General features: G+C 43.6%; 1 protein-coding gene across 1 annotated transcript; it reads left to right on the forward strand.

Moving 5' to 3' along the window:
- Positions 1-2,535: 2,535 nt before the first annotated feature.
- SLC26A5 (solute carrier family 26 member 5) lies at positions 2,536-24,103 on the forward strand. The gene is made up of 18 exons (XM_026046391.1): positions 2,536-2,730; positions 4,469-4,608; positions 7,829-7,939; positions 8,528-8,700; positions 9,222-9,386; positions 11,349-11,501; positions 12,717-12,799; positions 12,889-13,036; positions 14,607-14,720; positions 15,016-15,093; positions 15,838-15,933; positions 17,286-17,392; positions 17,990-18,059; positions 19,793-19,885; positions 20,773-20,883; positions 21,092-21,304; positions 21,530-21,584; positions 22,408-24,103. Exons 1-18 carry the CDS (start codon positions 2,576-2,578, stop codon positions 22,548-22,550), a joined length of 2,208 nt encoding a protein of 735 aa, XP_025902176.1. The 5' UTR covers positions 2,536-2,575; the 3' UTR covers positions 22,551-24,103.

Below are 24,103 nucleotides of genomic sequence, written 5' to 3' on the forward strand. Positions count from 1 at the left end.
GTGCCCACTGCTGCTGTCCTGTGGCCCTGACCTCCATGAGGTTCCTGTCTGCCAGTTTCTCCAGGCAGTACCATGTGCAGACTGTACCATGTGCAGACTGCTTGAGCGTGTCCTCAGTCCGCTCATCTAGGTCATAAATGAAGATGTTAAACAGCATTTGGCCGCAGTATCAACCCTGGGTTGCATTACCCATGACTGGCCTTCAGCTAGACTTTGAGCTGCTGCTGGCTGCGACTCTTGGAGCCTCTTGGCATTTCAGCTTGTTTTCACCTCGCTGTTCACTTACCTAGCCTCCACTTTGTTAGCTTGGTTTCACAGAGYGATTAAAAAGTCATTTTAAAGTCTGTTTCTTTCTTTCCATGGAGCTACACATGTGCTGTGAGCTCTGCTGCTTAGAGACACTGGGATAAACAGTTAAGTTTGCTGTGTGCACTCCCTGTCTGGCCACCAAGGGCATCTGTGGCTGTTAAATCTTGCTCGTGGCTCTTAGAAATTGGTCTGCTGGTCATCTCTGCAGCTTCACTGGGCAGGAGTCAATGCACTAGCATTTGTGGATAGCTCAGTGTCTGTGACAGGCGCAGAATAGGAGTCTAGCAGTTAGCTAGACATTGATATGGAAAATCGAGCCTAAAGATATGTGAAAGGCATTGCTCTAACTCCAAAATAATGTCTGTGTGATGATAGGAGGCTGAGAAAGAAGCATAGGGCTGGTTGGATGGGGATTGAGGGTTGAATGATCCTGTTCTGCTGCTGCCTGCCTCAAAACCCACAGACAGGAAAAGAAGCTGTGTAATATAGTAATGCTAAGAGATGCTGTTTGTTAAACAGTAGCATCACAAAGGATTCAGGCTTCAAAGTGAGCTGAAACCATGGAAAAAAAATGCAAGAGAAGCTTAAAAAGTGTTTCAGGAGTGCAAAGAAAATGTAACTAGGTAGTTAGCTCTGATAGCACCCTTAGCATGGTACTGTTCTCACAAAGAAGTTTTAGATATCTTATTTCACGGGATAATGCCATGGTAAATATGATGTAAAAAATTAAATTTGGGTAAAAATATCCCTTTCTGACTATCTAGGCAAAATGTGGCTTACATACTCATGAGAACTGAAGAGATGCTAAGCCATGCGCCTTCTAAAAGGGAAAGAACCGTAAGCCATGGGTTGGGTGGAAAATTCCAGCACCTTTGTCCGACTGAAGGGCTCTGTAGTAATAGGGATGTTTTGATGCTGGGCAGAGTATATTTGCTGAGTCAGGCTGCTGCACCAATAACAGTAAGCTCTGTTTGAGTGTTTAGCTGATAATTTATTTAATTTTTGTGCAGTTACCCCTTTCTAGGAAAGTATTGATGTACAGTTAAAAAATGGAGCACCTCTGGGTCAACTGTCATGGTTAAAGGCAAATATATTTTAAAGTGCCTTGCTGGACTTGAGCCCAAGAGCTGCGTTCAGAATTAGGACTCTGTTTCTTGTAACTTCAGAAGATCAAGTTGTGACTAGTATCTCTATCTAGATTAGAATAACTGTGGTAAGATTCAGTTTAAATGTATATATTTTCTCATTATTTAATTCCTGGCAYGTTAAAAACATGTATTAGTATGTTTACTTCCTATTTTTCCCCAGAAAAAATGACTGTATCTGTTGAGTCAGGCCCTTCCAGACATTTCGCAAGTTGAAGTTTCTTACTTGTTGACAAATTTCCTCTCCAAGAAGGCCCAGCAAATCAGTCAAAAGGAGGGGAAAATTTTGAGCACGCTCCCACACAGCGTATCAGTTCTAATGACTTGTGTCTGTGCATGGTTATTGTAGAAGCATTTTGGCCAATTCCTGTTCTGATTCCTCCAGGGAAGAACATTGGCACTGGTGGGTAGAAGGGGTTGCATTCCCTTGGAGTGGGCTCWGGACTGAGAACAGCAGTAAGTGGCACAACCACTGAAAGGGTAAATGTTTGAAAATTAGGGTATTTGCCTCCTCGAGACACTTGCTGTCTGGTAGAAGAGCCCTATGAAACCGAGGGAGAAAAACTCAAGTGGACACTCCTAGGAAGAAGCTGGCGCTCTAGGGGAAAAGTAGTGGCTTTATCAGTGTTAAAATAGGAGTTCTCTCTTCTGGAGATGGATGTGAGAGCTTTAAGTAAGCAGGAAGTAACTCAGCAATAAAGTAATCTTCCTTAGATACTGAGATCTCTCTCTAAAAATGAGGAGGGAGATAGCAGATAATCATTAATATGACCTTCCAATTTTGTGTTTCTATAATTACTCAGAGTAAATAATGCAAATCCTTTCTTTACCTAAGAGAAGCATAAAGATAATGACTGCTGCCATTATTTACTAAAGATCCTGAGTGTGATCTTTACTGCTGTCACACAGGCTTGTGTGCATTTACATTTCACCAATCAGTGCATTTACATTTCATTCACAGGACTTGTRTCCAGCTTGTCAAAATTTGCTTTCTAAAAGGAAATGCCAAACCACAGGTTCAAAAAATAACATTCCGTGATGAAACTTTTTTTGTATGTGGCCAGGTTTTCCCAAGGAGACTGTGGAACTTCTGCCTTCGTTCGTGCTCTCTGAGCTCAGCTATGGAACATGCTCAAGAACATGAAGCCTGCCTTGAGCAAGCCCAGAAGTATCATGTGGAGAGACCAGTATATAACCAAGAGCTCTTGGAAGGGCAGCTGCACAGACGGGAAAGAACAGCTCAGACTTTTGGACARCGGGTTGCCCATTCTTGTCGGTATGGTTTGGGGTCTTAACCTTTATTTTGTCTCTTAAAACCTTGGTTATTCTTAGTTGGTTCGTATACATAGCAGGTAATTCCCTTGAAGCAACTTAAAAGATAAAAAAAGGCGGGTTTAGTTTGCTTATTCAGCAAGATTGTATAAAATTTTAAGGGTTTTTAAAAGCTTATCCATTGCAGTGTTACATAGCGTTGGATAAATTAGTTGACTTGCCTTTGTCAAAGTGAAAAGGAAAAGGAAAAATGAAGAAATCTGAAGTGTTAGTCCAATCACCTGACACACGAGTTCATAAGTCTTAAATACAAGAGCCAGAAAAATATCTGCCCTTTTTATGTGGAAATACATGTGGCCAAATTCGCGCTTCACATGATCCTTTCTCAGAGGAAGAGTGGGAACATGTGACTGCTGTGTAGAGATCTAAATTATTATCCTAATGAGGACTTCCCAGAGATGCTCTGCCACTTCTAACCAATTGCTTTGGAATCTAAATATCCTCTATTTAGACAGGAAATAATATTTTAAATGAAACTGTGCATCTCTTGCTCCATTAGAACCAGAGGAGAAGGAAGAGCAGCTTCTGCCAGTTAGGTCTTCGTTAACTTTACACTTACCAGTGCTTCATTTGCACAGTTGACTCAATTTTGTTTCTAAACCTTGCTCTGCAAGACAACAGATAGTTTCTGACTGGCTGCCTGTCTGTTAAATATGTCCAAAATTGACATTTGGAGCCTTGCTTTGATTTAATGAAGTGGCTGTTCCAATGGTAGTGACTCCTAATAGCACCTCAGGAAAATGGGTCTATCCTAAATTAATCAAAATGCAGAGTTTCCACAGTTCAGTCTGCTTATACAAGGAGAAGTATGGATGCCTCTCGTTCCTCTCCCACATGTAGTAATAGATTTCTTTATTTCACTTAATACAGTAAAAAATGGAAAAATTTTAGCAAATTTCTGCAATTCTCTTGCAGTGAAGGATTTCTATGCTTTTAGTGCTATATTTTTACCCAAGGTTGCACTTTTTCAACATTGTGTCATCCAAGTATGGTGCCTTGGAGTGCTGGATATAGAACTTTTTTTCCTGGCCCTAATCATTTGTAATGACCCAGGATTTCAAAAGGCTAGTAACTCTATTACAAGAAACAAGGATCAGTCTTGCTGACTTTAGTGTCTTTATTTTCAGAGTAAGGAAAGGGTATGTGTTTGAACTGCCTTAAAAATAGCCTATTAGTATCAGTGATCTGAAAAGCTCTAGTAAAATAACAGTAACAATATGAAAATAGTATAAAATACTATAATATAGAATTTAAGGATTAAAATAGCAAATAAAAATAGTAAAAATTGTGAAGTGCTTGGAGGTCCATGAGTGAAAACACCTTCAAAAAGCAAGTTGTCCTCAAGGGATTGTTGCTATAGAAATGATCTCAACAAAAACTCTTGTGTGACTGCCCAGTGCAGTCCTGTGCATGGGTCTGAATAGTTTCCCTTCCAGCTGAAATCCAGTCACATGACTGTGCTTTTCTCCAGCTCCGTAAGTTTTATTAGCAGTGTCAACATGTGATAAATTAGCAAATTAACCAGCACTGTGGTTGTTTCTTGCTTAAGCTTAGTCGCTGTAATCAGGGCCCTGAGCCTTCCTTTAATGGTGCTGTTTCCCTGGACAGGGATGAAAGGTATGATTTTCTTTTCCCCTTTTGCTTTCTGTAAGTATCTAACTTTTTCTGCTTTCTGTTTGCAGTTGTTCTTCAAAGAAGGCCAAGTCTCATCTTTACAGTTTCTTACCCATTTTAAAATGGCTTCCCCGCTACCCAGTGAAGGAATATTTATTAGGAGATATTATCTCAGGTATTAGCACTGGGGTTATGCAGCTGCCTCAAGGTGAGTGTCTCTGAGTTTTATGTGCTGGGATGGGTTTTCTTTATTTTGCTTTTTCCAGGTATGTTTTCTTATGATAGTGCTTAGCTTCCTGAACAGGTACCCAGGCAGTACTTGGAGGTGAGTACAACACTCTGCAAACCATCCCATAGTGATGACTGCCAGAAAACTGCAGGTCAGTGGTAGGCAGCAAACTCTCCGCAAGAAGGTTACTGCTCCCACCAGTACCCACAGTTCTCACCCACAGAATTACTTTTCACAGCTTAAATACATGTTCAGACCTTTTTTGAGTATAGCCCAACATCTTGTGATCTCTTGATTTGTATGATCTGATCATGAAAGTTGCTACAAAACTCTCTCCAGAGCACATCGATATCAAATACTAGATATAACCCACCACGGAGATGGTATCCTATCAGAGAAGCAAGTGTTGTGAAGCAACTAAACTAAAGCAAATTGGAGAAAAAATGTGCAGAAAGCTGGAGACTGATCACTTCGTTAAGGAAGTCACTTGGTCACTAGCTGGAGCATGGTACTGGGCAAGGATTTACAGGTGGAAATAAGTCAGGTGGAGCTTTTGTATAAATTATTTGGAAGTTTCACCCCCCCAGTGCAACCAGACTCTGAAGAAGGGGCAGGTCCTGTGTTTGCTCTGTCATTTCTTGGTGGCAGCACCAGTGCAGCCTTTCCATTCAGCCTGCCACTTGGCTATTAGCTGTTTCACACCCCATGCTTTGGACACTGTTCTTCTGGTGGCCATCACCGCTCTGGGAATGGCAGCTCTGCAGCTGCTGCTGCAGTCCCAGCAGCTCCTTCTGGAAATCCCAGAATGGAGAGAATTCAAGAGTTTGTTCAGCATCAAATCCAGTAACCTCCTCAGCTTTCTTGGGTCTTCCTGATTTTCTTGCAATGCAAAGAGCAAGGCAGTTAAGTGTACCTGAGCTGACTTGTTTTTAGGCTTATATCATATTTCCACCCCACGCATTCKTCTTCAGGCTGAGGCAGGTCTAAAGAGGAATTAGTAAATCTAAGAAATCCAGGTTTTAACCGATTAAAGCAATGGAAGATCCCAACTTAGCCTGTGTAGTTGACTCTCTTTTTGTTGTTTTGTTTTCTTTTTTCTACCCTGCAGCTTCCTGCATTTGGTCTTTTTCCTTTTAAGATAATCTAATATTTTTTTTTCTTGTACAGATAGAAGCATCAGTATAAGATAAACTGATAAATTGGTGGTTAACTGGAGAAATTTCTGTCTAGCAAATCTGTCAAGGACTTGGGCGCAAGCGTTACCAGTTGTGCCCTGAAACAGTCTGTGATGACAACTTTATGACCAGATAGGGTTTAAGTGGTCAGCAGTGAACCTTATACTTAAGTTTAAGCATTATTCTTTCCAGTGGTGATTACAGACATGTCCTTGAACTGATCTTTCCCTTTCTAACAGGCCAAATGCAGGGATTTTCTTTTTTTTTTTTTTTGTATTTTTCTTTTCTCTGAAATGGATGTGCTCATGGCAAACATGAGCCCAAAGCAGCCTAGGAATCATTCCAGGCAGAACTGTGATGAGCAGAGGGTTTGGCGAGTGAACTCTTGTCATGTCAATATCTCTTTATTTTTCTGGCAATGACAGCTCTTAAAAAAAGGCCAATACAAATAAAAAGGAAAGGGAATGAAAGGACACTTGGATCAGGAACTCTGCATAGATCCACACTCCTATCCAAAACCACTAGTTTTCATTTTAGTCATTTCTACTGATAATTCTACCACCATACTAAAGGCCAGGTTAGTATAACACAGGGTGTTCTGCTATTGCTCTTAGCATGAGGTGGTTCCTGTGCCAGGTGGGGTGAATTTCAGAAGTACCTAGTGAAAAACTTCTTGTTGCAGCAGAATAGATGATACCCCCAATCTAGCTCTTTGGCAAATATGAACCTTGTGGGTGGGTGTCAGACCTTCAGGGCATGAACCAAGGCTCTGTGAACTATTAAACAGCACAAGAGATGACCCCAAATATCATCATTTTGTCATCAAGCTTCATTCTCTCAATTTAAAAATAAATKAATACAGAGAAGTATTAGGAGGAACCATCTTGTTCTCCTTCGTGGGTGAACTGTGGCCAGCTATTTCTGTGCTGGCCTGGGGAGCAATTCTGTCCCGACAGGGCCCAGTCCTCCTGAGTGTGACAAGAACCCTCAGCTCCCTCATGCATCGTCCTTCAGTCCAAGCTCACAAAGTGAACTGGAGAATCAAGCCCAGCTGGGATGTGGCGTTTTCCTCCCTGGCTGCAGGGGAGGGAGCAGGACTGAAGAGAGGTCCTGCTGTGTAATCCTCAGTAGGGCAAGTTGTGCACAAGAGCCATTTGGTGGCACTGCTCAGACCAGGTGTCCCATGTTGTGCAGTTTGCTCCCCTGGAAGGCATGTGCATAATCACTCTTAAGAGGAGCACTATGGCAAGTGTCCCTTGGTCACCTCCAAGGTGGCCTCCCATGAAGTCATTCCCAGCTTCCTACCCACCCATGGGACTTGCAGGGACCCCACACTCCTTGCGTGAGCCTTGACACACCGTGAGAAGAAAAGGATTCGTTCTCTGAATGCTGTGAGGAGTCAGGGGCTGTGTTAGCTCCCTCGCCTTACAGCTCATAAGCACTGCTCCCCTGTTTATTTTATATTTTGGAACGTAAATATATTGAAAGCATAAATATAATTATGCTTTGTGTAAGCATAAGCCCATATGTCATCACACTCATTCTGGAGTGAATGGAGGGGGCAAGAAAATGATTTATCAATCGTAGATCTCTGCGAAGGTCGCATGAAAGAGGATGAAAAAAAGCAGGCAGGTTCTKCTGGGGAGGTGGTTATACCTTTTTTTAACAAAAGCAACAAAGTTTGGCTGTTCAGTTAGCAGCTTGCAGGTTAACCAGAACTGGGAGTGTGTGTGTGGGCACACACGTGTGAATGTTAACACATGTGGGTATTTACATACATGCACACACGGTGTCTGTGATCACAGGCCTGAATCAACCTGAATCAGCCCACTCACGTTCGGGAGCACTGCCCTGCCGCATAAATACATATTTAACAACATTCCTGCAAGGTGTTTCTTAACCTATGATATGTCACTAGTGTTCATATTAGCTATGTTCTTTATTAGTAGACTTAAATCTTATTGTTACAAATGGTTTCTCTTTCTGTTGTTTATCTGATATATGTATTTGTGTCTGTTTTCTAGGTTTAGCCTATGCTTTGCTGGCAGCTGTTCCCCCAGTATTTGGCCTATATTCTTCATTTTATCCTGTTTTTCTATATACTTTTTTTGGGACCTCCAAGCACATATCAATAGGTATATCTGTATGGATAATAAAGTGTGTGTGTGTGTGTGTGTGCATGCATATGTGTTTAATACAATGCAAAAGATGGAACTAGAGACATAGAAAATATAGCTGTTTTATATAAATTCAAATTAAGTGAGTAAGAGAAACATAAATGTGTCAAAAAATCAGCAATATTTTGTAAATGTATCACTTCTACTTAGGAAGGAATAGAATAGTTGCTTGCACCAGGTTAGATCCGGAGATATATGTTGTCAGCTCCTGAGCTTTAATTTTAACTCACAGACAGCTGTCTATGTGACCAGTATTATTCTTTCTTCTGCATAATAGAAACTGAGATAGGAAAAATGATGGATTTAGCCAGTGTAGAGGTACCTGTTCAACGTATAAATTGTTCTGTTGGTGCTGAATACTGGAGCAAACGGTGGGAATAAAATACGACATTTAGATAGAAAACTTTGCAACGTTTTAATTCTATAGATCTGTGCAAATCCTAGTGAGGAGGCCTAAGAGTGCCCCTAAAACAAACTAATCTCCTCCCACCAAAGGAGGAAAAAAAGGAATTTTAGCTGCTGACTTTGTTCTGCGGTTTGTTCCAGGCACCTTTGCAGTGATTAGCATGATGATYGGCGGGGTTGCGGTGAGGGAGGTGCCTGACGAGGTGGTTTCCGTGGGCTACAACGCTACCAACATCACGGAGCTGCTGGCCTCTCGGGACGCCAGGAGGGTGCAGGTGGCTGTGGCCCTCGCGCTGCTTTCGGGCATCATCCAGGTGTGTTCTTGCTGCAGGGCAAGGTCAGATGTTGCTGCCACCCTTGTGCTTCCAAGGGGAGCTTGGTGTGGTGCTTCCCTGTGAGTAAATGGGTGTTTCAGCCCTGCTCTGTGCAGGATCCAGGCTGCATCGGACCAGCCTCACAGCAGCAGCTGGATGCTCTGGGAACAGGTTTTGAGCTGGGTGTCTCAGCTGGGACAGGAAATACGAGACCTCCCTCTTGGTTCTTCCTGTCCCCCTCAGAAAAACTGCCCCGATGGTCCCCTGCCTGTCTATAGATGTGTCCAAACACGGACATTTAACCATATCTGCTCTTGCACCAGCCAGGGGCATGGAAGATGGGATCACTGAACTGGGGCCTTAAAAAGGCMAAATTTAACAGGCCCAAAAGGCTGAGTTTAACAGGCCCTAGAAAGGTCTGTCTGAGCTGACTTGGRCATCAACCTAAGGAGTGCCCTGTGGTCTATGTTCTGCCCAGTGCTGCTATTCAGCCACGTTGTTCATCTTTCTTTTTTCATCAGTTGTGTTTAGGTCTGCTCCGGTTTGGCTTTGTAGCCATCTACCTAACGGAGCCTCTGGTGCGAGGATTTACTACTGCTGCTGCCGTCCATGTCTTCACTTCTCAGTTAAAGTATCTGCTTGGAGTGAAGACCAGCCGCTACAGTGGACCCCTCTCAGTTGTCTATGTAAGTTACTATATTTRTTAAAAATAAGATTCCCCAGTATCAAGTATTCCCCAATACTTAAGGCTTTATCTTTTTTTTTTTTTTTTTAATATTTTAGCACTAAGTAGAAGAACTATTTAGTATTTAAAACTGGGAATGAAATATCTTTACTTACGAGTAATATAAGAGCATGCGAAAGTGCTGTTTTGGTGAGAGATGGTAGTTGAACACAGGCTGAGATGGGCAGATTTTAGGAATCTACTAAAKGTAATTTTGTTACATGGGCAAATGTCTTTTGGAGCCAATCTCTTGTGTATTTTGGGAGAGGTTGTGTGCTATTAATTAAGCTATCCTCCAAAATAAATATTTCACCCTATAAACCTGACGTGTTTCTTAAAACTAGTGAGTGTTCTCAGAATGTTTTCCAGTTACGTGTCTCACAGTTCCTGATGGATGTGTTCTTCATGTCCCRTTTGTAAGCAGCCGTGGAGTGTGGCTGGACACAATGTGCTGGGTTGTCACAACGTACCTGTTCTTTGGAGCAGTGGAAAACAAACTGTTTTGAAAGACRGGCATTCAGTGGAAAACACTGCCCTTTATTAAAGATCCTAAACGTTAAACTGGTCGTTTGGAGCAAGCATGACCCAGGATTTGACACCGTTCACAGCTTGATCTMCCACTCACTCTCTGTAATACATAGTGATAAAAGAGCATCTGTGCAGTATAAGGCTATGATTTGATCAGTACAAGTTAAGTAAAACTAGAACCTCTTGGTCRCACACATTTAAAATTGACAGTTGGATTCTGAAAAAAAATCTGCCAGTCCAGGAAGCCCCAARTTTTTTTCACAGAATCAATATTCTGATCTTAAAGGTCAGAAATCTTGAGTGGAGGAATAGGAAGGATCTCAGACATCTGCAAAAAAAAAAAAAAATCTTCTGAGTAAGTTGATGGCTCAACGATAAAGAAGCTTCAGTGTTTCAATGGCAGGAGTGGAATCTGTAGACAAACGGTGTGTGAAGCTGTCTTGAATATTTGTGCACATGTAAAAAGCCTTTCGAAACAGGGCTGCACTGGTGCTGGTTTCTAAATTTGCTCTTTAGTTCCCTAATGCAGAAATAAAATATAATAACTGTCCAGCAATGCAAGGTCTATATTCAAGGTGAAGTGCTAGGACTTTGGTAATGTCCCTTTGATAGCTGCTGTAGTTTGYCTTCCATCTAAAGAAGGGTTTGCACGTCTTTGTTCAAAGACTTCTCTACRGATCATTCACTTCATTTTTTAAATGTAGTAGAAGGAATAGGAGGAGTTGTTGCTGRGGGATTGTTTGCCAATTCTCCTGGCCGTCTGTGCATTCCAGCAGGTTTCCTTTCCTGACCCCCTTTCTAACAGTATTTTTCAAGCAAAACTTATTTGGGACATTGGCCAGTTCAGCAATTTTGCAAGGTCGTTGTTACCCAAGGGTATTGCTGTGGTAACCCCACTGGCTGTATCAGCCCTTCTTTGTTTGTTTGTTTAAGGTTAAAATGACTAATGCAGCTCTAAATAGATGTGATTTGCCAAAGAATATTTGAAGGTATTAGAACGAGTTGGCATTTATTGCCTTGAGGTAGCAGCCAGTGTGAAATTAGTGTGAAACTGTTAAGGGTAAAAGAGAGGCTTTAGTTCAGACTTTTTTTCCACGCAAGAAGGATTTTTTTCCTCCAAATTTTTGTCCCTTTTTGCTAAGATTGATGTTATAAGTGACTGTAAGGACTTTGTTTTTCATATATAAATAAAAAATATATTTTATATATATAAAAACTTTGTATTTTATATGGGTGGTGGATTTTGGGGGAGGCACTGATTCCCTGTGGTGGTAAATGCAGAATAAAAACCTCAGCCAAACAGCAATGTATAGTTTATAACAAATTGCTAGAAAAGATGAATAAATTCATCTCATCTTCACAAATGAACAATTGTGATATTTCTGCTTTGTTCCAGAGCATAGCTGCTGTGTTTTCAGCAATCACAACCACCAATATTGCTTCCTTGGTAGTTGGGTTAACGTGCATTGTTTTGCTGCTGATTGGCAAGGAAATCAATCTCCGGTTTAAGAAGCAGCTCCCAGTTCCTATTCCTATGGAGATCATTGTGGTAAGTTGGCTGGGAATGGCAGGTTTCTGCACATGCTGTTCAAGATACTTTGGTTTTTGAGAAGTCGTGTTAGGAGGGAGTCACCCAGAATGTGGTGGTGAAGGCATTCCTGGCTTGAAGTTGTAGGGCTGAATTCTGCAGCTACGCTAGAGCTGCAGAAATGATCTGTCATGTTGGAACAGGCTTTAGAATAACTTCTGTTGGACACCATCCCCTATACCAATGGCTAGCAAGACATTTTTCCAAAAAAGTGCTCTGTCCTGGAACTTAAGCACTTGAATGAGTCTCTGCAAAACATTTCTGTGAGTAGCATTTTTCACCTAAGAGTCTGAAGAGCTCAGAATCCCTCTCCTGAAAGAAGATACCTATGGATTCCTCTGTTTCAGAGGTTCTGCAGGGCTTAGATTTTTTTCTTAAAAAGCAATGGTGGAAAGAGGAAGATAAATTGGTACAAGTTTTATATTCCCTTTACCTTTTTTTTCATCTGTTCCTGAGACTCATTTCTCTGTATTTTAGAGCAGTCATTCAAAACAGCATCGATGCTACAGTCAATTGCCAGAATATCTTAATACAAAGTTTATGTCTCAGGTAGCTGAGAATACGTTTTAAATTCAGGTATTTGTGAAGGCAAGTTAACTAGAGCTCTCAAACAGCCTGCACAAAATCAGCTGAGGAAGAGAATGACTGAGGGCAGGGGTGCAGCTGAGGTGGAAGGAACAGAGAGAGGAGTGCTATTGAGAGGGGGTGATGGTGATGATGTGCTAGAGTGTTGCTTGGCAGTGAGATTCTTAAATCTGTAACTGTCCCTGCTGCTGAATCAGTTGTGTTTATCACTAACGTGCAGGTTATGCACAAGAGAAGATGGCAGTGTGGACCTCACTGCCTTGTCTTTACAATTTATTTCCTTTAGAATAGCACTGTGTGTGGCATTGTAGCTGGGTTTGMCTCAAGTGAGGAGACTCAAGTGATTCAGATCATACCACATGTTCCACTTGATTTACAAAAAACTTCATAAAAGCAGTGGGGGGGTGAAAGTGATGAAATGAAGATGTTGAAACTTTCTCCATTTTATCTGTTTCTCTACCTGCTCAGAAAGTCTTTAAAAGCTGATTGACAAATAAATTCAAGTCCATAAGTGTGTTATCCCTAATTATTCCTTCAGGTGGCTTTGTCTCTGTCTAGCTGATGTTTAGAAATGTTTGTGTTGGCTTTCAGGTAATTATTGGCACAGCAGTTTCAGCTGGAATGAATCTGACTGACACATATGGAGTGGATGTGGTTGGGAATATTCCTCAAGGGTAGGGTGATATATTCTCATTCAAAATATACCTTTTCCATATGTGATGGAGTTTTTATTATATTAAATTATAACCATTTCATCTCCAAGGTTACGTGCACCAAAAGTTCCTGAGATCCACCTCATTCCAACAATATTTGTGGATGCAGTAGCTATAGCAATAGTTGGATTTTCAATGGCTGTGTCAATGGCCAAGATCTTTGCACTCAAACATGGTTACACCATTGATGGGAATCAGGTAATATTTGGGTTGTTTTTTATTTAAAATTCTCAGTACTACCTTTGTTTCATTGTTAAACCAGGATGGGGTTTTAGACAAAGCTGAGCTTTTCTTTCATTGTGGAGTCAGGTCAGAATTTAAAATTCTACAGGGTATCCAGATTCATTTCTAGCTTTCTGGTTTTGTGAAACTTGCTTCTGATAAAGGTGGAAAAGTGCATGAATATTAGATTTCTGGGCCTGTTTCTTAGCCTGCCTTCGGTGCRGTTGTGTAGTGATCCCTGTCCTTGGTAGATGCTCGTTACACAACATGTGCTGTTTACTTTTTGTAATARAGGAAAGCATAGAGATCCCATATGATAAATAGAAAGTTTTATGTACAAGAGAACTCTTATATCTGCTTTAGAAAATGAAGTGATACTTTACAGGTGCTTAAGATTTSCCCTGTTAATCCCTCCAAGCAGAAACCCATCAAAACATCATTGCTTTTTATTTCYGTGTGTTCCAAATAGGCAACTCCTCATTCCCTAGGGCAGTAATTTGCCCTCGTTAGCATAATGATTGAATTCTTCCCCCTTCCAAAGGGGCCATCTTCCTCTGACCATAGATGGAGTTTAAATGACTTTTACCTGTAGAGTTCTGCAATTGGACGGATCAATCTGATCCTTCATATCACTGTTTTCTCTTACCCTAAGAGATCAAGGGGACAAATGCGTAACAAGTATTAATGGGCACAGCTCTTTAGCTAAATTGTCATTGAGTATCTAGTTCTCTTTCTTCAGCACCTTCAGCATCTGCTTCTTCGCCTGTTAAGCCATAGAACTCCTCGCTACAGGATATAACACAGGTGGTGTTTAAATGGAGCAAAAGGGTTTGAACAAACTCAAAAGGAAAAACCCAGGGAGAGCTATTAAACAACTCCAGTGCCTGGGTTCCAGGTTACAGGGCACAGAATATTCTGGGGCAATAGCATTACAAGCTGCTGCTTTGCATCACTTCTTGAGCACCTGCTCTTGCCCAAGGTCAGGAACGTGGTGTTGGGGTAGGGAGCTCGGGCCTGGCTCATGTGGCTCCATTTTTCGTGTGGGATCTCTCTGATAAGCAACGTGCACACGTTGGCTCTGTTTCGTGGAGAGCTACAGATCACTTACCCAAAGAAACACAGGCAAGACCACTGCTAGTGTTAATGGTATTAAATACATAGTATAGAGCAGGGAGTTGAGAACAGCATTTACATAAGAAACCATTTTCCATGTAATTTCAGTGTTAGGATTCAAGCCAAATGAGCTGAAGAAATCATTAAAAGAAGCAATTTTCATTCATTTTAGCTTTCAGCCTTGCTCTCTAAGATCCTTTAAAGGCTCTTTAAAGTTGGCTAATGTCTCCATCAYGTAATGGAATAGTTTATTTAATAGATGATTTTAACACACATCAACTTGTGCACGTGTGAGAACTGCAAATATAAACTACAATAAACTGGCTAGAAAGGAATAAAAATAAGAGATAGTTCATGCTCTACTTGGATGGCTCCACCTTCATACAGCTGTTCAGTATAACTGCCTCTTGCTCTGCTCTGTTGTTTGACACAGGAACTTATTGCCTTGGGAATATGCAACTCCGTGGGCTCTTTTTTCCAGAGCTTCTCAATCACTTGCTCWATGTCTCGGAGTCTCGTTCAGGAAAGCACTGGTGGGAAAACTCAGGTACATAAATTCACGTTTTGAGCCCAACCAACTCCTCTCTTCACAGCCCACAGCTCAGACCAGTAGCTTCATGTGGTAGCCAGGCTTGTTTGTGTGGGGCCTGAAAGATTAACTCCTTTTCCACGCTCCAAATCCAGGCTGGACGGGGACGGAAGGCTGCGTGAACGCAGTCAAATGGAGAGGGGGGTGTCAAAGGGCACAAGCACAAAAAGCACAGTAAAGGTTGGCTGCTCAGGACTGTGCCTTGGGGACACTGCTTCATGCCCAGACATCGTTTCTTGCCTCTTGTGTCCAGGTTGCAGGTATGCTGTCTTCAGTCATGGTTCTCCTGGTAATTGTGGCGATTGGCTACCTCTTTGAACCACTTCCACAGGTAAGGGAGCTCGGCCTGCTCGGCCCTGCATGTCAGGGAACAGAAACCAGCTCTTACTGATTGAAGTAAAGGTTGCAGGATGGTCAGTAAGTAAACACAGTAGGCCTTGACCCAGAAACCTTTAACATTTGTCTACATTTTTACTGTAAGTTAGACTAATATAGTCTAACTAGACTAATAGATTAATAAATACTTTGAAGGATCCAGAGTGTTTTTTGTTGTTGTTGTTTTTAATATTGGACATTCTGGATTGTGTTTCTGGGACACAAAAGTCATCTCTCTATTCTGTTTTCAGGATAGAAATTATGGGAAGAGGTAAAAAATTAAAGGAGTAGATCAGCTGGGAAGGGTTTGAGTCCCAATATGATGACTTCTTGTTGCTTTTGCAATTTTACTTATATTTGTATAAAAATGGGTTTAGGTGAATGACTGTATTCGGATCCTAGAAAGAAGCAGCTTGGTTGTGGTGACACGTACCAGCTGATTCGCAGCTCCTGGRTTTTCCAGCTGCTGTAGGCCCTGCAGGCAATAAATCAGGAGAGTAAATCCAGCTGTGCTCACAGTGTTGCCATCCCTGTGGCTGCAGCAAGAGCACAGGTATCTCGTGTTGTTTAAATGGAACATACAYTTAGTTGACTTCCATCAGCTATGCACAGCACAGAAACACAGCTGGGTTGGCCTTGAGACGTTCTCACGTGGCAGTGGTTTCAATTTGCTTCTGAAAGTGTTTGTGCACTCTTGTAGACTGTGCTAGCTGCAATTGTCATGGTGAACCTGAAGGGCATGTTCAAACAGTTCGGAGACGTCGCGCACTTCTGGAGGATCAGTAAGATTGAGCTGGTGAGTGGTGCACATGTGTCGGTGTCCTGAGTTTGTTTCCAGTCCTCCTATTCCCCAAAACAAAGTAGGAATTACCAAGTGGATAAAGATTGGTTGTTGTCTTGCACATGGTTGTAAGACATGGAGCGTTAGCGCTAGGAAAGGGATCTGGTGCAGAMAGGGCCTTTTAGTTGTCATCTAACAAACTGGCCTTTGCTGCATGTCAGAAGTAGTTTGAGTGCAGTAAAAGCAAAGCTTCTCCTATAGTGTTGCTTGCTGTATGGCTGCAGCGTTGCTACAGGAAGTGCACGGATTCCTGTGGGAATGTCTGAGGAGATTTTGGAATAGAAAATAACAAGGAAAAGTACCTGAGTGTTTGTGATCTTTTAAGACCAATCAATAATGTGGAGAGGACCAGAACTAAGAGCTCACCTCAGGGAACGATTTGGTAGCAGCCCCTCCTGTGTTAACTGTCAGCTGCAGAGGTTGTCACTGACCCAAACCAAGCTGGGAGCTGCTACAGCAGCTGTGAGGATACCAGGTTGCTTCTGGGGAACTTGGAAACGAGGCAGAGATCCCAGAGTACCTACCAGCAGGCTGTGACCCTCTGGAGTAGATCCGTAGCCCTAAGCTGTCCGCAAGCACAGGATGATTTCTGTGTCCCCTGGCCAGCAGAGAAGTGCTCGGTGAGATCTGAGACATGGCTTGCTGGTCCTGCTGGCCTGCTGGCCCAGTCCTGCTGGCCCAGAGACACAAGCAGAGGGTGACACACAGAGCTCGGTGCCACTGAAGCCCCAGGTTCTGCCTTCCCCAGCTGCAAGCTCCACTGGGCTTTTCCTGACTCCCTTCCCATGCAGGGGTTGCTCTCCTTGACTCCTCCACAGAGACAAGGCTGGTTATTTGGAGTTCCCATGGCAGATCTTCTCTTGGGTGTTTGCTAAATACCAGTCCTTGCCACAGGACCAGGCTTGTGCCTCAGCCAGAGATGGACACGAGAGCTGCTCGTAGGCCCTGGACTCTTTGTTTTCTTTTTAATTCTAAGCTATTGCAAGTCCAGAAGTCCAGTGGGAACAGGGTATCCTTTGAAGAAGAGGCTTTAGTTCATTAATTGGTGTGTTACAGTGAAGTTGTCAGATGATATGTTAGCAGGTCTTGAGCATTTATGCCTCCCTCAGAGATTAAGACCATATAATGTTCTATCAGGAAGATTACTGCGCTAMAGCCTAGAAGTGATCACATGTATTTTAGGTCGAATCATGCTATTGTTTTTGTTAACAGAAATGGATTCATCATAATCATAATAACTCAGAGCTTCCTCTTTCTCTCTCTCCCTCCCTTTGTGTTTCTATTTTTTCTGTTGGTTTTTTTTTTAGGCCATCTGGGTGGTAGCTTTTGTGGCCTCTCTTTTCCTGGGACTAGACTATGGTTTACTTACTGCAGTAACGTTTGCAATGATAACCATTATTTACAGAACACAAAGGTCAGATTTCTTTTTTTCTCCAAATTAGTATTTGCCGCTCTCCTGGGGGGTTTTGTTTGTTTGAAGGGTACAAATAACCAGAAGACCTTTCCTCCCACTGTACTGTATGCAATGTAGAGCCTGCTCCATCAGGTAGGTCGTGCAGGGCATGATGTGTGGCTGTGGTCCAGAGTTCAAACATTATTTGACAAGTTTGTTCTGGGAGCAGAGCAATTTTTAGAAACTGCAATATGTTTTCCTTSAACTATCTTATTCACAAAGTAATCAATGGAGTTGCACCAGTTTACACCAAAGCGAGCTTCCCCCTGTAACTTTGCATGACTTGACTTGTGCTTTTCCATGAAAAAGACAACGTTACAGTGCTGAGTTTCACAATTATTTTCATATTGACAGCAACAAACCTGTGCAGTCACCAATGATCTGTTGTGTTCCCTCCATAAACTGCTCCAAATCCCTGCTGCATTTGACTGTGTTTAGATATGCATGTAGCAGCCACACACTGCAAAATGGCCATTTAATTTTCCATATATATGGAACTCGTATTCTCCACCTTGGAAATGGCAATACTGAAACACATTTGCTTCTGTCTGTCTGCAGCCCTCAGTACAGGATCCTGGGCCAGATTCCTGACACGGACGTTTACTGTGATGTGGAGGAGTATGAGGAGGTAGGAGGGCATTTCCAAAGCAGCCTCCTGGGGGAATGCACTGCTTAACCCCAACATCCTGTGTATTTACTGCTGCYTGCGCATAACTCTGCTGAACTTGCACTTTTAGGGGAAAAGAAATATCTATCTATCTMTATATAKAGAGATAGATAGATAGTTTTAGCATTTTGAGCAGAGCAGCTTCTCTTAATATCTTTTATACTAAATAAACATTCATCCACCTTCGATGAGCTAYGTTGCACCAGCTAGTGCAAGGTTTATAGGAACAGTGCTGCTGAGTGCTGTGCATACAGGCACACACAAGGTCATTCCCCCTCATTCATTCCCCCATAGCTGAAGTGCATAAAATCCCAGGAAGCCAGAACTCCAGCTGGTCTGATCCTTAAAACTGCACAGGCTGCTCGGAACAGCATTTCCCTGCTCCTCCTTCCCTGGTCATACATGATTAATGGCACAGCTGCTCCTCATACTCTTAAATTCTTGTAAATGCCATTTTACTCAGCCAAAAGTTGGTGAAGACAATTGATYCTGTAAGTATAATGGACATAAACATGCTGCATTTATTCAGAAGCAGCAGCTAGGACTTCTCTGCACTTTTTGCCATGTTTTCTCAGAGAAGTCGCTGGGAAGGCCACCCCCTTTGCTTAGGAACCAGTCCTAAATATGTGTGAAAAGAGGCTGCTCTAATGCAAATACATCCTCTCACACTGTTCTGCTTTGAATGTGATAAAAAGCAAAATTATCTGTGCATATGTATATGGCCCCATGCAAAGCAGAGGAATATAATGAGCATTTCTTCCTCCTGTGTCAGGATGGGCCAGGCTGGATCTCTGCTGCAGGCCAGATCGTTTTCATTTAGAATGTCAGAGTCCACACGAGCCCAAGCCTATTTAGAGGCTACTCCCTTTAAAGGAAGCAGGGATGGTAGTAAGACCTAGGTAAGGGCCTGTTTAAAAAAAATGAAATTAAAAAAATCTTAAACATTGAAACTAAGAACTCTAGGAAATACTTATGTGTAGGCATACATAGAGATCATTAATCTGGTAGGAGGAATGTAAGATCAGAGGAATCAGTTCTAGATCTGCATGATTTCTTTTTGTAAATACCAGCTGCAGATAACAATATTAAACAGATATTTATTTTTGCAGTTTTTTTTTTCATGATTGTAGGTTTCCTCATTACAAAGAGAGAGAGAGTTATTACCTAACATCACAGAATCAGAGTAGTTGAGGTCAGAAGGGACCCCTAGAGCTCATCCAGTCCAAGCCCCTGCTCCAGCAGGGACCCCCAGAGCACGGGGCACAGGGCGGCATCCAGGAGCCTTTGGAAGATCTCCAGAGAAGGAGACTCCACAGCCTCCCTGGGCAGCCTGGGCCAGGGCTCTGGCACCCTCACACCAAACAAGTTCTTCCTCACATGCACATGGAGCTGCCTGGGTTTCAACTTGCACCCGTTGCCCCTTGTCCTWCCACTGGCCACCACTGAGAAGAGTTTGGCCCCTTCCTCCCTACATTCCCCCTTCACGTATTATTGTAGTATGACACAGCGTGGGGTGTTTTGATCACCTTGCTGGGAAGGTGGCTCTGCTCGTGACAGTGCTGGCCCTGCTGGGCTCCCTACCTTTGGGTCTCCCTGTGTGCTGTGAGCAGGCAGGTGGCACACAGGTAAATATTTGCTTTTCTGCCAGAGAGGGCAGTGCTTAACTGCACACACTCCTATGCTTTTTTCCTTAGGTTAAAGAACATCCCGGAATAAAAATATTTCAAGCTAATACATCGCTTTACTTTGCCAATAGCGAGGCATATATGGCTGCCCTGAAGAAAAAGGTGAGTAAAGCAAATTCCTTTATGTCCTGTGTCTGGAAAACTCCACCTGGCTCCTGAAACAAGCCCAGGGCTCAGGCTCCTCTGCAGGAACTCCCAGCCCTTCAGCCCAGCCCCGGCTGCTCCATGGGCTGAGGCTGCCAGTAAGTTCCCAACCAGCTGCAAACCAGCAGCAGAGCAGGGGGGATGTAGCCCGATATTAACTTCTTGTGGGGGAGAAGTCAGGTGGTGGGMACGGCACAGGCTGTGCAATGCGTTTGTTTTCAAAAAATAAGTAGTTGCTGGATGGAAAGTACGAGATTAAAGGCATCCTTCTCAAGGAATAAACATGACTGCAGTGTAAGACCATGGAGTAGAGTGCTTTAATGTATCTCAGGAATAACAAGGTACCTGCTCATTGAGCTCCCTCCCCTGTGTTTGATGGGCAGGGAATGAGGACTGGGAAGCAGCAAGGGCAGAGCTGCCTCCCCCAGCTGGCAGCTGTGGACCCCGCAGCGACTGCACCCTGACTAACTGTGAAACGTCTTTCTGTAGCTGCCCTGATGAGTGTTACACAGAACRGGAGGGTGGTGCTTTCCTTCACAAAGCCAGAGGTATTAGCAGCTTGTGCCCCACAGCACTTTTCTGCCCTTTGCTCTGTGCACCCAAATCAACCCTCTGCTGAAACATGGTGCCCTCTGATTTCAAGCAAGGAACGTGATGCATCTCCTCTCCGTATCACGCAAAGATTATTCCTTCCTACTTCACACTATCACCCCTACCAAGAGAAGCTGAATAATGCAGGCTCGTACCCTAAATTTATGACAGTGATCAGTTTAGCTTAAACTGATACTTCCATGCCACCCCAGCGAGCTGAATCTCATGTGATCCTGCCTCTCTCTCCACGGCAGAGCGGAGTGGACCCCTGTGTTATCTTAGCAGCAAGGAGGAAAGCCCAAAAAAGACAYGCCAAGGCGGTGAAGAAAGCAAAGGAGCCCAAGAAGAAAGCAGTCCTGAAGCTGGTGAGTTCTTGGGTGAAAATTCCGCTCCGTTTTATCTAACACACTTCCTTGTGTCAGCATCCTTGTTTACACAGGGTAAAGAGTGCCACGTGCATGGGAAGGCTTAGGGACACCTTAAATCCAAAGGCAACGAAGTGGGGGGGGAGGACGGGGACCAGCCCTGCAGAAGGACTGGTGGTCACTGAGCTGTGTTTGTCGCCCTTCCCAGACCAASGACGTGGAGGCGGGAGTGAAACATGAGATAGCCAACGAGGAGGTGCCCGTCAATGGGAGACTCACGTGYGCAGATGAGAGCGGGCAAGAGCGGCCTCCTGAAGAACTTGAATACTTTGTGGAGCCAAAAACAAACATCCACTCCTTAATCCTGGATTTTACTCCAGTGAATTTTGTGGATTCGGTTGGAGCAAAAACACTGAAATCAGTAAGTAGGCACTGAAATCAGTAATTTGGGTACGTGGGATGTAAGTGCCAGCTGAAGTGTAACCCAGTACCTCACATGGTGAGCTTGGATTCTGTAACTTCAGGATTTTCGGCTAAATTTGGGAGAATTGTGGAAATTGCTGCTCTCTCAAGTAGCTTCTACCTTTCAGATCTATAATGTGTYCGATGATATGGCTGTGTTTAACCTAGCTTAATTCTGTTGCAGATTATAAAAGAATACAAAGAAGTTGGTGTCGGGGTCTGTATTGCCGGCTGCAGTGGTGAGTGGAGTTTTTGTGATCTCTGTGGGAGACCTGGGTGTTTTGTCTCTTCCTCCCCTGGCCTTGGATTTCTTACTGCCAGGAACTTCAGTAATATCAGAGCTTATTTCACCTACAGCAGACTCAGGGAAAGCAACCCCCATTGATTAGAGCCTTTGCTTTAGTGAGAATAAAGCACTGCTCTAATGAGTTCTGTGAGAGCTCAGCCCTGCTCGCATTTATTTGAGGGGCAAATCATACGTGTCACACCTAGCTCAGGCTCTTCACATTGTTATAATTGTATATAATGTCCTGAGGGGAGAAGCTGCCATGTTCCTAGTTCTTGACATTCAAACTGTGCCAACAAGAATAGGCTTCTGTGTTATCGTGGAATAAGAGAGCTACRTTTTCTTGAATGCAGCTATCACACAGTTCCCAGAATCCCAGGATGGTTGAGGTTGGGAGGGACCCCTAGAGCTCATCCAGCCCCCTGCTCCAGCAGGGACACCCAGAGCACGGGGCACAGGGCGGCATCCAGGCGCCTTTGGAAGATCTCCAGAGAAGGAGACTCCACAGCCTCCCTGGGCAGCCTGKGCCAGGGCTCGGGCACCCTCCCACCAAACAAGTTCTTCCTCACATGCACATGGAACTTCTTGTGTTTCCCTGCATATTTAAAATATTTTGAGTAACAACAGCTTAATTTGTATCTTTTGTATCTACTGATTTCTTGTGGGGGAAAAAAAAAACGAAGCTAGGAAATCAAGTCTTCCTCCTGAGATCCCTTTACCTCCAGGCATCGTACTAAAGGGTTTACAGCGGTGCCCTGCCTGGGTTTATTTTGCAGGCCCTGTGCTGGGGGAGCTGACGAGCCTGCAGTTCTTTGGAAGCCCCGTGACGAAGGGCCGGCTGTTCCCCAGCGTGCACGACGCCGTCCTCGCCTGCCGCGGCCGGGAGGCCCCTGCCCCACAGGCCGCCCCCGGCCCCTGAGGGGCGGCGGGGACACAGCACCAGGCACAAGTTGGGCCCATAGAGACTCTTCTCCAGTATTTAATTTTGCACAGTTTAAGGAGAGCCTAAGGCTTTGGCATCTACGGGTTYGGGGCGGGCGCTTATTCACTGTAGGAATAGTGGGTGAGGAGTTTTTGGAAGCCTTTTATGCTCTTTGTTTCCTTGCTGAGCCGGGGTGTAGCCTTGCAGTGACGCACAGCATAAACTCATGCAGGGCTGAGGAGAATTTGGTGTGTCCTGCTGCAGACTAAATCAGAGCGTAGCAGAGGGAATAGCTGCACTGAGCTGATTGCACTTAACGAGCTGCAGGTAAAATAGTGAAACACAAAGTAGACGAGGTGACATTCCTACTCCTGATGAGAAAACGGGCACTTTAACTCACTGCAAAGTGGGATCTTGCAGGAAATAACCGTCCTGCGGTGGCAATGCACTGTACCAGTGTCTTGAAGTAATTTTCGTAAATCACACTGAGGGTCTGATGGCAACATCTGCATACGACAGATTTATATAAACTTAGACTAATCTGCCAGCTGGATTAATGAAGTGACAYGGTGGCATTGGCTGCTGCTGGTTTTAAACCTGAATGGTACTCGTTTTTTTTTTTTTTTTTTTAAAGCCTCTCTCAACAATACTGATCCACTTTTTGCCTAAAAAATAGTGCTTTGGGTGAATTTTGAATTAGGATCTCATAGTTTGTTAGAATTATCAACGTTAGCAACATTTTTACTATCACTGCCAGAAACTTAATTACACTTTTTTTTTAAAAAAGAAAATGGAATTGTTTTGGAGCTGATATTAATTTGGCTTCAAAGTCTCAAAACAAAACTGGTTTAAGGCTGAGATCAGGTCTAGTAAGTCAAGAAATGATGCCCTATATGTATTTTCTTAAGTTGGAATAAGTAGGTAGACTTCAAGTCTCAGTGGTCCAAGAGATTTTTTTTCAAAAACATTTTCTATTGCCAGAGCTGTCTTCCTGCCACCACTGCTGTTCCTGCCTCGGMTTTGAAGTGCTTTTTGAGACAGACGTAGGTAGATGTGCAAAACCTCTTCCTTTTAATGAAGCCCTAGTTTGGTTTTGTCCTTACAGCCAGCCTCTATGGTACTGCTTGGCTGCAGGTGTGAGAAGCGCAACACAGAGCAATCCAAAGAGAAAAACCAGCAAAAAGAGCTGCGGTTCCTGTCTCTGCCGGGCCCAAGTCCTTACAGAACTGGGCAGGTAGGAAGGAAACGGCCTCTCTCTGGTGCTTTCCCAGCACAGGGGAAGTGGGGAGTTGGTCACGGAGGCCCTCGGATCAAAGGGCCTCTGCACAAGGGAACCGAAACCGCTGCCTCCCTCCTGAAGGCAGGACTCGAGTGCTCCTGTTCTGCTTCTGCCTCTGCTGCAATCAGGTCTCGCTTCAGGTAACCGTTTCCCAAGCCCTGGGGCAGTAGGAAAAGGTGTTTCCTTTCCTGGGTCTCCGCTCCCAGCAGGAGGGGAACGTTCTGCATCGGAAGATGCAGCTTCGCTGGACTTCAAAGGGTGGATTTTAGTA

This window comes from Nothoprocta perdicaria, unplaced genomic scaffold, assembly GCF_003342845.1.
Source record: "Nothoprocta perdicaria isolate Ctin4 unplaced genomic scaffold, notPer1 scaffold_44, whole genome shotgun sequence".
Taxonomy (NCBI): Eukaryota; Metazoa; Chordata; class Aves; order Tinamiformes; family Tinamidae; genus Nothoprocta; species Nothoprocta perdicaria.